This window comes from Pan troglodytes, chromosome X (genome assembly GCF_028858775.2).
Source record: "Pan troglodytes isolate AG18354 chromosome X, NHGRI_mPanTro3-v2.0_pri, whole genome shotgun sequence".
NCBI classification, from domain to species: Eukaryota; Metazoa; Chordata; class Mammalia; order Primates; family Hominidae; genus Pan; species Pan troglodytes.
This window is the reverse complement of record NC_072421.2, coordinates 2786071-2800874: the sequence shown is the minus strand read 5'-3', so window position 1 is coordinate 2800874 and position 14804 is coordinate 2786071. Positions and strand designations below refer to the sequence as shown.

General features: G+C 44.8%; 1 protein-coding gene across 6 annotated transcripts in view; it reads left to right on the top strand.

The window, feature by feature from the left end:
- DHRSX (dehydrogenase/reductase X-linked) overlaps window positions 1–14804 on the top strand; it is a 342796-nt gene that overhangs the window by 83834 nt on the left and 244158 nt on the right. For 4 of the 6 annotated variants that reach the window (XM_063804755.1, XM_054676437.2, XM_063804756.1 and 1 more), the window contains exon 2: window positions 2092–2199. The exons of the other annotated variants lie outside the window; for them this stretch is intronic. In XM_063804755.1, the coding sequence (XP_063660825.1) occupies window positions 2092–2199 (108 nt within the window). The remainder of the gene's footprint in view (window positions 1–2091; window positions 2200–14804) is intronic. 6 annotated transcript variants of the gene reach the window in all.

Below are 14804 nucleotides of genomic sequence, written 5' to 3'. Positions count from 1 at the left end.
GGGAAGGAAGGAAAGAGGGAGGGAAGGAAGGAAAGAGGGAGGGAGGGAAGGAAAGAGGGAGGGAGGGAAGGAATGAAGAAAGGAAAGAGGGAGGGAGGGAAGGAAAGAGGGAGGGAAGGAAGGAATGAAGAAAGGAAAGAGGGAGGGAAGGAAGGAAAGAGGGAGGGAAGGAAGGAATGAAGAAAGGAAAGAGGGAGGGAGGGAGGGAAGGAAAGAGGGAGGGAGGGAAGGAAAGAGGGAGGGAGGGAAAGAAAGAGGGAGGGAAGGAAGGAAAGGGAGGGAAGGAAGGAAAGAGGGAGGGAGGGAAGGAAAGAGGGAGGGAAGGAAAGAGGGAGGGAAGGAAGGAAAGAGGGAGGGAAGTAAAGAGGGAGGGAAGGAAGGAAGGAGGGAGGGAAGGAAAGAGGGAGGGAAGGAAGGAAAGAGGGAGGGAGGGAAGGAAAGAGGGAGGGAAGGAAAGAGGGAGGGAAGGAAGGAAAGAGGGAGGGAAGGAAGGAAGGAGGGAGGGAAGGAAAGAGGGAGGGAAGGAAGGAAAGGGAGGGAGGGAAGGAAAGAGGGAGGGAGGGAAGGAAAGAGGGAGGGAAGGAAGGAAGGAGGGAGGGAAGGAAAGAGGGAGGGAAGGAAGGAAAGAGGGAGGGAGGGAAGGAAAGAGGGAGGGAGGGAAGGAAAGAGGGAGGGAAGGAAGGAAAGAGGGAGGGAGGGAAGGAAAGAGGGAGGGAGGGAAGGAAAGAGGGAGGGAAGGAAGGAAGGAGGGAGGGAAGGAAAGAGGGAGGGAAGGAAGGAAAGAGGGAGGGAGGGAAGGAAAGAGGGAGGGAGGGAAGGAAAGAGGGAGGGAAGGAAGGAAAGAGGGAGGGAGGGAAGGAAAGAGGGAGGGAGGGAAGGAAAGAGGGAGGGAGGGAAGGAAAGAGGGAGGGAAGGAAGGAAAGAGGGAGGGAGGGAAGGAAAGAGGGAGGGAAGGAAAGAATGAAGGAAGGAAGGAATGAAGGAAGAAAGGAAAAAGAGAAGGAAGGAGGAAGAAAGGAAAGAGGGAGGGAAGGAAGGAAAGATGGAGAGAAGGAAGGGAGGACAAGTGGAAGGAAGAAAAAGAAATAGAAATCTCCCTCAAAATATGGATCTCTTGTCTTAACCAGAAATTCAAGTGAGATGCTATCTGCACGTGTGATATCAGCAGCTATGAAGCAAACTGTATTAACCAAGTCTTTTCTTTTCTGTGTTCTGATGCATGACTTTCGTGGCCTTGTGAACCCTAGGGACCCTGCCCCTCCCATAGCTAGCGAATCCCCAGAGGTGGTGAAGAGCCCACCTATGAACCTGTCTTTCATATGCAAACCCATCAATCCAGAATCCACCCCCCAACCATCTCCTTTATTGGGGTTGCATATTCCACGTCACTCTCCACCTGCCCTAACCACCCCAAAGCCAGGTACCAGAGAGTCAGGGACAGCCCCTATGCCCCAGAGCCTGCTGAAATCATTCACACTAGCCAACTGTAAGCCTACTCGCCTGTTCCTTCCCTTGGAAACCACAGTGAGAGCTCTGGTCTCCTTTGTCTTCCCACCTGACCAAACTTGGTGCGCCCCTGTGTGGTCCTGAGTGGTGTCACACGCCCCTCCTCTTGGGACCTGTGAGTAACAAACCACTTGCTTAACGGCAGTCTCCTGATCTGTTGGCCCCACCATACCTACATCATAATAAAGTCTACATTTTACAAGGCAAACGAACAAAAATGTCCTGCTCAGTGCTGCCCTGAGAGCAGAGGTTATTCCAGGATTCTTGCTCGTCTCTGTAAAGGGTATCCATTCTGCAGACCTTTCTGCCGGTCACACTGACGGCATATTGCAGAGCCTGCCAGGGACTCACAGGGGATGACAGCGGATTTATCAGGTGGTTTTTCACTGCACTGTCATTACTGGGGGCGAATCCACTTTAATACATTCATGCCTCCTGAGCCTGTGGGAATTCAAGAGGAACAGAACCAGAAATAATTGAACCATAACTCCCTTTGGCATCCTGCCTCTCTGGAGGCTTAATTCTTACAAATATGTGCTCTGCTTTGAAATCTTAGTTTGATAATTTTCTCTTCTTCTTTTTCAGTTTTCCCCCCACAACCTGACCGTGTTGCTATAGTGACGGGAGGGACAGATGGCATTGGCTATTCTACAGCGAAGCATCTGGCGAGACTTGGCATGCATGTTATCATAGGTGATGACTTTTACAGTTACTTGTGTTTTTTGTTTTTTGGGTTTTTTTTTTTTTCTTCTGAGACAGGATCGCAGTCCGTCAACCCGTGCTGGACTGCAGTGGTGCAATCTTGGCTCACTGCAGCTTCCACGTCCTGGGTTAAAGTGATTCTCCTACCTCAGCCTCCCGAGTAGCTGGGTTTACAGACATGCACCACCATGCCCGGATAATTTTTGTATTTTTAGTAGAGACAGAGTTTCCATATGCTGGCCAGGCTGGTCTTGAACTCCTGAGCTCAAGCCATCCGCCTGCCTTGGCCTCCCAAAGTGCTAGGATTACAGGTGTGAGCCACTGCGCCTGGCAGAGTTAGTTGTGTCTTATACCTAATGTGAGCTACTTAGGTGTTCATTCAGACATGTATGCAAATGTTGATTTGCATATAGAAAATTCAGTCAGATCCAGAAAGCTCATGAAGGTGATATTCACAACCTAGAAAACACAGAAAATTGTTGTACCCTTTTGGAAGTAGATATATATTCTGCTTAAATATTGATCCTGTGTTTCTTTCACATGGTTTACTGGAAAAAAATAACCATATATCTTTATGACTTTACTAGGGCTGTTATAACAAAGTATCTCAAGGAGACTGGAGGTTGCTTAAAAAGCCAAAACTTATTTTTCACAATTCCGGAGGCTGGAGGTTCAATATCACAATGTGAGTAGGGCTGGTTCCTCCCGACACCTCTCTCCTTGGCTTGTAGACACCATCTTCTCCCTGTGTCCTCACAGGGTCATCCCTCTGTGTGTTTTCATCTCCTCTTCTCCTGAGATGTCTTAGTCCATTTCAGGCGCTATAACAGAATTACCATAGAATGGGCAGCTTATATACAACAGACATTGAGTTTCCCACAGTCCTGGAGGCTGGATGTCTGAGATCCAGGTGTGGGCAGGGCTGGTTCCTCCTGAGGCCTCTCTCCTTGGTTTCTCTCTGTGTCCTCACAGGGTCATCCCTCTGTGTGTGTCCGTGTCCTCATATGCTCTCCTTATAAGGACACCAGTTCAATTAGATCGGGGCCCACTCTGGTGACCTCATTTTACCTTAGTCACCACTTTAAAGACCTTATTTCCAAACACAGTCACATTCTGAGGCCCTGGGCTTTAGGACTTCAATTTATGAATTTTGTTCAAACACAAGCTCCTAACAGAATGTGAACAATGTTGCGAGATACTTGTTTCTTCTGCAACCATGACCTATAGACACTCACGGTTTGATTTCTGCTCTTCTTTTTGAAAATTTCTCTAAAAGCTTATCGTGATCTCTGACTCCTCTTCCGGTGTGACCTCTTCAGGCCTCCCTTCAACTGGGAACATGAGGACAGTTCAAATTAACCCATTCCACTACTGCCAGTGGAGACGGAGAAGGGGAGGAGGAGGGGGAGGAGGGGAGAGAGTCTATTGCATACCTGGGGAAGTTTAAATCAGCTAGCTTAAATGATGTGTGGAGGTGAGCTTGGAAAAATAAAAGCCTTAATGTGTATTATGCCCACTCTTGACACTATCTGCATTTAATGAATTATTTTCAGACAGGATCCTACTCTGTCAGCCCAGACTGCAGTGCAGTGACATAATCATAGCTCACTGCAACCTCAAACTCCTGGGCTCCAGCAATCCTCCTGACTCAGCCTCACGAGTCGCTGATACGACAGGCGTGCACCACCATGCCAAGCTCATTTTATTTATTTATTTATTATTGTTTTTTTGAGACAGAGTCTTGCTCTGTCACCCAGGTGGAATGCAGCGACACCACCTCGGCTCACGGCATCCCCTGCCTCCCGGGTTCAAGCGACTCTCCTGCCTCAGCCTCCCGAGTAGCTGGGATTACAGGCGCCCACCACCATGCCCTGCTAATTTTTGTATTTTTAGTAGAGATGGGGTTTTGCTTTGTTGGCCAGGCTGGTCTTGAACTCCTGACCTCACGTGATCTGCCCACCTCCGCCTCCCAAAGCGCTGGGATTACAGTCATGAACCACTGTGCCTGGCCTTGGCTCATTTAAAAAAGTTATTTTGGTGGCTGGGCGTGGTGGCTCATGCCTGTAATCCTAGCACTTTGGGAGGTCAAGGTGGGCAGATCACTTGAGGTTAAGAGTTCAAGACCAGCCTGGCCAACATGGTGAAGCCCTGACTGTCCTAAAAACACAAAAATTAGCTGGGCTTGGGGGTGAGTGCCTGCGTGGTGGTGGGCGCCTGTAGTCCCAGCTACTCGGGAGGCTGAGGCAGGTGAATTGCTTGAACCTGAGAGGTGGAGGTTGCAGTGAGCTGAGATCACGCCACTGCACTCCAGCCTGGGTGACAGAGCGAGACTCAGTCTCAAAAAAATAAACAAAATGTTTTGGAGATACTGGGTCTTGCTATGTTGTCCAGGCTGGTCTTGAACTCCTGGGTTGATGTGATCCTCCCACCTTGGCCTCCCAAAGTGCTAGGATTACAAGTGTGAGCCACTAGGCCTGGGCACCCTTTGCTTTTAATAACTTTTATGGTGTCTGCTTTTATAAACATCATACTGTAGGTCTGGTTTGAGATATGCAGGATCGTATTGACTTAACACTTTCCAGGACGGGCGCAGTGGCTCACACCTGTAATCCCAGCACTTTAGGAAGCCGAGGCGGGCAGATCACGAGGTCAGGAGATCGAGACCATCCTGGCTAACATGGTGAAAGCCCGTCTCTACTAAAAATACAACAAGTAGCTCAGCATGGTGGCGTATGCCTGTAATCCCAGCTGCTCGGGAGGCTGAGGCGGGAGCATCGCTTGAGCCAGGGAGCCGGAGGTTGCAGTGAACCGAGATCGCGCCACTGCACTCCAGCCTGGGTGACAGAGTGAGACTCTGTCTCAAAAAAAGACTTTCCAAAACCAATGCCCATTATTGATTGACTTCTTCCTCTCCGCCATTCTCTGTCCTTCTTTCCCTTGTTGTCATTATGGAAAGATGATCATGGATCATAAACAATGCTTAGGGCTGGAGATTTCAACATGAATTTGTCTCAGTTCTTCCTTATCTTTGAGGAGCTCTGTCCAGGACAGACACTTTTCTGGGCCTTGAATGCCTTTGCGATAGCCCAAAAGGCTCAAGCATAAGAGCATGAGTCTGATCTGGTGACCAGGGCTCAGCAAAGAGTCTTTCCAGGTCTTGAACCTCTGGACATCTGTTGATGCTCATTGGACAGGCTAAAAGTCATCATGTTACGAATCGATGAAGTTGACATGCAGATAAAAGGTATAAGGAAAAAATGAACTCTCCACATCATTGTATGCATTACATCTATACGGTAAAAACTGTGATATACTCATGCGTTTAAATAGCTGCTCTGGTCCTGGGCCTCACGCGTTTCAATAGCTGCTAGCGTTCTGAGCCTCGATGGCCATGCACTTGGCTTTGAGTTAGCTCTCTCCAAAAATCTCCATGGCACTTTCTGCTGGGGCAAATGCACGGCTGCTGCCCACACCTCTGCGTTTTCTCATCTTCATTTACAAAAGAAGAAAATGCGAACCTTGCTGATGCTAACCTCCTGAATTTCACGCAGGAATCCCCAGGAGTCTTTGACTCAGATGGGGAAACCCCATGTTCAGCCCATGTGGCCTTCTGTTCTCCCTGGAGATGCGTGGTCCATGTCAGCGCACATGGCTCCTTGCTCCGTCCTTCACTTAAGTTTGAGCCTTTTTGGCTTTTGCAAAACATGAATGCAAAACTTGAAATTTTTCTATGTCATGGCTCTTCCCAACGTTCACATTTTTGAGACAGGGTCTCACTCTGTCACCCAGGCTGGAGTGCAATGGCGTGATCTCAGCCCACTACAACCTCTGCCTCCTGGGCTCAAGCGATCCTCCTACCTCAGCCTCCCAAGTAGCTGGGACCACAGGCGTGCACCACCAGGCTTGGATAATTTTTTGTAGTTTTAGTAGAGATGGGGCCTCACCATGTTGCTTGGACTTGTCTCAAACACCTGAGTTCAAGCGATCTGCCTGCCTCGGCTTCCCAAAGTGCTGGGATTACAGGTGTGAGCCACTGTGCCCAGAGACTTTTAAAATAATAATTTTGTACACGCAGTTCCGTTCCTCATATAAACATCTTTCTCTGATGCGCTTCAGGGTTTGTAAAATAGTATACAGAGATGTGTACTGTTTCACATGATGAAGCTTAGTTGTATTAGATAATGATAACATCGTGTTTGGCTATGTCATAATGAGGTAATTGAGTAGAATATAATGAAATCTTGTTGGATTAGTTAATGACTTCTTGAGCTTCGGAAGCAGGTGAGCACTCTTTGGTCTATATCCGTCTCTTTCCTTCCATCAAGCAGTTCTTTTCCTCAAAGTTGTGCCTAACTCCCACTTGAGCATTTTTTTTATCCATTCTTTTTTTTTTTTTAATTTGACATGAAGTCTCACTCTGTTGCCAGGCTGGAGTGCAGTGGCACGATCTCAGCTCACTTCAACCTCCGCCTCCCGGGTTCAAGCGATTCTGCTGCCTCAGCCTCCTGAGTAGCTGGGACTACAGGAGCACACCACCACACCCAGCTAATTTTTGTATTTTTGGTAGAGACGGGGTTTCACCATGTTGGCGAAGATGGTCTCGATCTCTTGACCTTGTGATCCACCTGCCTCAGCCTCCCAAAGTGCTGGTATTACAGGCGTGAGCCACTGTGCCCGGCCCCATTCTCTTTATTTTATTTTATTATTTTATTATTATTATTTTTTTTTTTTTTTGAGATGGAGTTTCACTCTTATTGCCCAGGCTGGAGTGCAGTGGCGCGATCTCAGCTCACCGCAAACTCTGCCTCCCGGGTTGAAGCGATTCTCCTGCCTCAGCCTCCCAAGTAGCTGGGACTACAGGCGTGTGCCAGCACACCAAGCTAATTTTTGTATTTTTAGTAGAGGGGGGGTTTCACCATGTAGGTCAGGATGGTCTTGATCTCTTGACCTCGTAATTTGCCTGCCTCGGCCTTCCAAAGTGCTGGGATTACAGGCGTGAGCCACTGCGCCTGGCCTCATTCTCTTAATAGACTGGGACAAGTTAAAACTTTATGACAATTTCTTGAAATTGTCAAGTTCATTCATGTCCCTAACTCTCCTGTCTTGGTGTGTTTGGGCTGCTGTAGCCTGAGTGCCTTGCAAACCATAGAAACTTTTTTTTTTTTTAATTTTATTATTATACTTTAAGTTTTAGGGTACATGTGCACAACGTGCAGGTTTGTTACATATGTATACATGTGCCATGCTGGTGTGCTGCACCTATTCACTCGTCATTTAGCATTAGGTATATCTCCTAATGCTATCCTTCCCCCTCCCCCCACCCCACAACAGGCCCCGGTGTGTGATGTTCCCCTTCCTGTGTCCATGTGTTCTCATTGTTCAGTTCCCACCTATGAGTGAGAACATGCGGTGTTTGGTTTTTTGTCCTTGCGATAGTTTGCTGAGAATGATGGTTTCCAGCTTCATCCATGTCCCTACAAAGGACATGAACTCATCATTTTTGATGGCTGCATAGTATTCCATGGTGTATATGTGCCACATTTTCTTAATCCAGTCTATCGTTGTTGGACATTTAGGTTGGTTCCAAGTCTTTGCTATTGTGAATAGTGCTGCTATAAACATACGTGTGCATGTGTCTTTATGGCAGCATGATTTATAATCCTTTGGGTATATACCCAGTAATGGGATGGCTGGGTCAAATGGTATTTCTAGTTCTAGATCCCTGAGGAATCGCCACACTGACTTCCACAATAAACCATAGAAACTTATTGTCCTACAGTTCTCAAGGCTGGAAGTCCCAAGACCAGGGGGTCAGCGTGGTCAGATTCTGGTGTAGTCTGTCTTCTAGGTTGTGGATGGCCACTTTCTCCTGTGTCCTCACATGGTGGAACCTGGATGGGGTCTCTTTTATAAGGGTACTAATTCCATTCATTGTGCTCCACCCTCGTGACCTAATCATCCCGCAAAGCCTCCGTCTCCCAACAGAATCACTGGGGATGTTAGAATTTCAACATAGGAACTTTGGAGGGATACAAACATTCAGTTTATTGCGCCCCCTCTAGATGCAAAAGGATTGGGTTTAGATGAGGAGACCCCAGGGGAGAGGGTGCCCATCTGAGAGTATATTTCTAGAACTTCTAGAACTTCTTATGAACTTGAGCACCTCCATGATCTGTTTACATCTCCCTGGGACCTGAGTAAATTAGAGACAAGATGTAGGGCAGGGGGGGTTCTGAGATTTAGCTTGGAGACTGTGAGGTGGTGATGGATGGCAACCCTTGGTTTTGACCATCCATGCTAGGTGGATATCTGCTGTATCATTAACAACATGACAAACTTTCCAGGACTTTCTATATCTCAGACTTCTGCCAATATTTGAGATGACTGGGTCAAAATGATGCTGATTTTTTGAACAGGGAGAGCAATAGGTATTCTCTGAAGGTTGGCTGGATGTGAGCCTAGTGGCTTCAATGATGGTGGAGTAGGATGAAGAGAGACCCTCAAGGTTGAACAAAGATGGGAGGGCTCACATCCAATACTGGCTATATTTGATCTTGTGTCTCCTCCAGTGCAATGATCTTTTTCATCTTCTTAATTCTTAATTTAGCTAGGCAATGTTTAATTATTAGTTTAATTCTTAATCAAACTAGGAAAGGAAGAAAACACCCCATTTCTTTGTGCTTTTTTGCCTCATTGTGGTGGTTTAGGTCATGATGAGGTCTAGTTGGGCAGGTCATGATGAAGTCTAGTTGTATTACGTTCTGATGATGTCTGGTTGAGTTAGATCATGCTGAGGTACAGTTTGGTTTGGTCATGATGAAGTCTAGTTGTATTAGATCATGATAACGTCTCCTTTGGTTATGTCATGATGAAGTAGTTGAGTAGAATGTAATGAAGTCTTGTTCGATTAGATCATGGTGACTGGTTGAGTTAGGTCATTATGAGGTATGGTTTGATTAGGTCTTAATGAAGTCTAGTTCAGTAAGAGCATGATGAGATCTAGTTGGATTAGACTTGATGATGTGTGACTTATTTAGGTCATGATGAAATCTTGTTGGGCTAGGTCACTTTGAGATCTAATTGGGTAGGTCATGATGAGGTCTTGTTGAGTTAGGTCCTGATGAAATGTAGTTGAGTTAGGTCACATTGAGGTCTAGTTGGGTAGGCCATGGTGAGGTCTATTTGTATTAAGTCATGTTGAGGTTTGGTTGTATTAGATCATGGTAAGGTACAGTTTGGTTAGGTCATGATGAAGTCTAGTTGTATTAGTTCATCATAATGTTTAGTTTGGCTATGTCATGATGAGGTAGTTGAGTAGAATGTGATGAAATCTTGTTGGATTAGATTAGGATGACTGGTTGAGTTAGATCATTATGAGGTGTGATTTAATTAGGTCTTAATGAAGTCTACTTCAGTAATAGCATGGTGAGATCTAGCTGGATCAGATCATGGTGATGTGTGGTTTGGCTAGGTCATGATGAAGTCTAGTTGGGTTAAGACTCAATGAGTTCTAGTTGGGTCAGGTCACATTGACGTCTAGTTGGGTAGGTCATGATGACGTCTAATTGGGTTAGATCATGAGGAGATCTAGTTAGGAAGGTCATGATGAGGCCTACTGGATAGATCATGATGAGGTCTAGTTGGGTGAGGTCATGATAAGGTCTAGCTGGGTTATGTCATCATGAGGTAGTTGAATAGAACACAATAAAGTCCTCTTGGATTAGATCATGATGACAGGTTGAGTTAGATCATGATGATGTGTGGTTTGGTTAGGTCACAGTGAGGTCTAGTTGACTGAGGACTTTGTAGGCACAAAGCAATGAAGACATGTAAGCAAGCTTCTGGTTCATGTGCATGGGAGTCTCAAGTGTTACCACTTCATTTAGATGATGTTTACTGAGCATCAGGAGCAGTATATGTCAGCACCAATGTGCCTTTTTTCTTGAGATAAACAGAAAGTAAACACCACATCTGCACCCTGCCTGTGTCTCCTATCCCACAGAGCTCCTGATGTCAGTGTTTAATTTTCACTGTGAGTTACAGTTTTGACCCTTCAGGTCAATCCAATCAATTATGCAGTCTTATTTCCCCTGTGTGACTTTGAGGATAATTGGATATATTCTGAGAGAGGCATTTTTTCATTTTGTATGGCAGTTTGATTCAAAGTCAATTAATGAAAAAATATCATTGAACACAATGAATTTTATATTAAATACAAAATAAGAGATGGGAATATTTAACTTCAAATTTTTAATTAAAAATTTATTAATATTTAAAGAATAATCAATTACTTGTAAAATAATTCAGATTATAACCTGGGTCCAACTGAAGCACATTAATATTACTAGACACATATATCAGTTGTTCAAATTCCCATCTGTCCACAAGATCTTAGTTCTCGTTTCAAAATATTATTTTGGTGGGGTATCATTTTTTTTCATAATGCTCAATGGACTGTCATCTAAGATGAAAGTGGGGTGGGTAAACTTTTTCTGTAAAGAGACAGATAATAAATGTGTTCATATGTTTCTCTCATAACTATGAGCTCTGCCCTAGTAGTGAGTAACCACCCTTAGGTAATACTTAAAACAACAGGAAAGTCTGTGTTGCAGTAAAACTTTTTGTACAATATCCAGCTGCAGGCCAGGTTTAGCCGCAGATTGGTGACTCTGGTTTGGGCTCAAAATCTTTTTATTTAGTAAGAGGAAATTATACTGCTTTTTTCCAATATAAGAAATCTCTTGTACAGTCCTCAGGAAGGGTAGATAATGATGAGGTCTAGGTGGGTTATAATGAAGTTTAGTTGGGTTATGATGAAGTCTACTTGGGTTGGTCATGATGAGATCTAGTTGTATTAGGTCCTGATGAGATCCAGTTGGGTAAGGTTCTGATGAGGTCTAGTTGATTGGTCATGATGAGACCTAGTTAGGCTATAATGAGGACTACTTGGGTTCGTCAGGATGAGATCAAGTTGTATTAGGTCATGACGAGATCTAGTTGGGTCAGGTTGTGATGAGATCTGGTTGGTTGGTCACGATGAGATCTAGTTAGGTTATGAGGAGGTCCGGTTGGGTTGGTCATGAGGAGAACTAATTGTATTAGGTCTTGATGAGATCTAGTTGGGTTAGGTTATGATGAGGTCTAGTTGGGTTGGTCATGATGAGAACTAGTTGTATTAGGTCATGATGAGGTCTAGTTTAGTTAGGTTATGAGGTCTAGTGTGGTTGGTTGTGATGAGATTCAGTTAAGTTATGATGAGGTGTATTTGGGTTGGTCATAAAGATACCTGTTTGTATTAGGTCATGTTGAGGTCTATTTGGGCTAGGTTATAATGAGATTTAGTTGGGTTAGGTCATGATGAGATCTAGTTGGGTTAGGGTATAATCAGATCTATTTGGGTTAAGGTATGATGAGGTGTATTTTGGTTGGTCCTAATGAGATTTAGTTGGGTTAGAGTATGATGAGGTGTAGTTGTGTTGGTCATCATAAAATCTAGTTTTGTAGGTCACAGGAAGTCTAGTTGGGTTAGGTTATCTAAATTGCAACTGTCTTTTAAAAATGACTTGTGCCACATATACTTTGTATTGTCCATGAATAGTACATGTGAAACGTGTAAAATATTTAAACTTGTATTTAATTATCTATTTACTTATTTTAATAGACAAAAACAAGTTACATATTTTTATGGTGTACAAAATGTGGTTTTGATATATGTTTCCATCTGGAATGGCCAATTCAAGCTAATTCACATATCCATTACCTTACATGTTTCTTTTTGTGTGTGTTTTTGGAAACACTTAAAATCTACTCTCTTTGCAATTTTCAAATATTAATTATAGTCACTGTGACTAATTATAGTCAAGTTCAAGACTATAAGTCACTAATTTAGTCACCTTGAGTACAATAGATCTCTTGAACTTATACCTTATGTCAAACTGACATTTGGTGTCATTTGAACAAAATCTCAGCAACCCACCCCCCTAGTACCTGGTAATCACCATAATTCTTTTTCTTTTCTTTCTTTCTTTTTTTTGAGATGGAGTCTCACTCTGTCACCAGGCTGGAGTGCAGTGGCGCAATCTCGGCTCACTGCAACCTCCACCTCCTGGGTTCAAGCGATTCTCCTGCCTCAGCCTCCTGAGTAGCTGGGACTACAGGTGCATGCCACCGTACCCGGCTAATTTTTGTATTTTTAGTAGAGACAGGCTTTTGCCAGGTTGGCCAGGATGGTCTCGATCTCTTGACCTTGTGATTCACCTGCCTCGGCCTCCCAAAGTGCTGGCATTACAGGCGTGAGATACCACGCCTGGCCAATAATCATCATAATACTTTTTCTTGTGAGTTCAACTTCTGGAGACTCTACATATGGGTGAGATCATGTGGGATTTGGTTTTATGTGGCTTATTTTACTTAACATGATGTACTCCTGGTTGATCCATGTTGTATCACAGGACAGGGTCCTCTTGTTTTCAAAGACTGAATGGTATTCCATGGTGTAGCTATCCCACATTTTATTTATCTACCCATCCTTAGATGGACACTTAGGTTGGTTTCGTATCTTGGCTCTTGTGAATCATGCTGCAACGAACATGGGGGTGTAGATATCTCTATAAGGGGCTGATTTCATTTCCTTTGGATCTATACGGAGGAGTGAGATTGCTAGATCCTCTGCTAGGCATATTGATCATTTTTTGAGGAACTCTTAAAAAAAAAAAGGCCACCCCTTTAGACACACCTTAAAATCCAACCTTTCTGGTCAAAGACATTTGAAAAAAATGACGACAACATCAAACTATAGTCTTCTGTCCAAGCACGTTCACTTCCTAAGATGTGAAAAAAACCAGGCCGGGTGCGGTGGCTCATGTCTGTCATCCCAGCACTTTGGGAGGCAAAGGCGAACGGGTCACCCGCGGTCAGGCGTTCAAGACCAGCCTGGCCAACATAGTGAAACCCCATCTCCACTGTTTTCCATAATGGCTATGCCAATTTCCATTGCACATATAACACGTAACGCCCCCCCTGCCCCCCCAAATACAAAGGATGAAGCAGAAGGCAGATGCACTGTGTTTGGGACGTGTGCGGTGTTTCTGCATATGCAGTACTTGCTCAGCAAATGTAGGAACCACTCCAGCAAATGCATATGAGGCCAAATGTCCCACGTCCAGTTCCTTAAAGCAGCTCCCTCCAGGTCTGAGGAGACAATTGCTGAAGGTGACATTGGCCAAAGAAGATACCGCACATGCCACCTCACCTTCTCCATTCCTCCAGTGTGGTGCTTCTGTCCTATGCCAGCGTTGACTGTGCCACCATGGAAAATGGCCTGCCCATGAAGGTGGTCTTCCCAAATAATCACTTCACCTGGCTTTTTTTGATGCTCCCAGCTTTTTCTGGTCACTTTTGTCTTTCTTGAGAAGGTGGAGGCTCCCATCTTACTTCATCCCAGCTTCCGGCATGTTTCCCTTTGTTTTTTTTTTTTTCTTTTTGAGATGGAGTCTCGCTGTGTTGCCCAGGCTGGAGTGCAGTGGCGCAATCTCATCTCACTGCAACCTCTGCCTACTGGGTTCAAGCAATTCTTCTGCCTTAGCCTCCAGAGTAGCTGGGATTACAGGTGCCTGCTACCATGTCTGGCTAACTTTTTTTTTTTTTTTGGGGGGGACAGAGTTGGGCTCTGTCGCCCAGGCTGGAGTGCAGTGGTGTGATCTCAGTTCATGGCAACCTCTGCTTCCCGGGTCCTGGTTCAAGCAATTCTCCTTCCTCCGCTTCCCTAGTAGCTGGGATTACAGGCACACATCACCATGCCCATCTAATTTTTGTGTTTTTAGTAGAGATGGGGTTTCCTCATGTTGGCCAGGCTGGTCTTGAACTCCTGACCTCGTGATCCGCTTGCCTGGGCTTCCCAAATCCCAAAGGGCTGAGATCACAGGCGTGAGCCACCGCACCCGGCCACACCCTTTGATCTTGAGATGGCTGATACGGCAGAGCAGCCCAGCAGTGGATGAGTGCTTACATTTAAAAAGTTCATGGGATTTCATAAATAAGCTCATGAATGTACAAGTCCCCAGTGTAAAGGTTACCTTGACTTTGAATTTTTTTATCCTTTCTTTTTTTGTTTTGTGTTTGATGCATAGGACATTTATAGATGGAATATACCTTTCAGGCTATTTCTTCCTCTCCCTCCCGTCAAAACCCACCTCCCTGAAATGCCTGCTGCCTCCTCAGTGCCAAAGGACTGTCGAAGCAAAAATGTAATAATGGTATCATGTTCTGTTTCTTTAAGGAAGTCAAAGGTGCAAATTACCTTTGCAGCTTCAGTCTTCTGATGTCTGCAACTTTGAATTCCTTCAAGGAAGTGACAATTTAGATATTCCATTTACTCTGCCCCAAAGGATGGACTTTGCACTATTTATCTTAGCCGTCTCCCGCTGGAGCCAAAAACATTTCCAACTTCATAAGTTTCACTGCTTCTCCTCTCTTATATATTTTTTCACTCTTTGCTGAAAACATTTTCATTGTTTTTTGAAAAGTGCATTCTAATAGTTAATTTGGGAGCCCATGGCCTTAACACAGAAGAAAGAATACCGAATACAATGATAGGA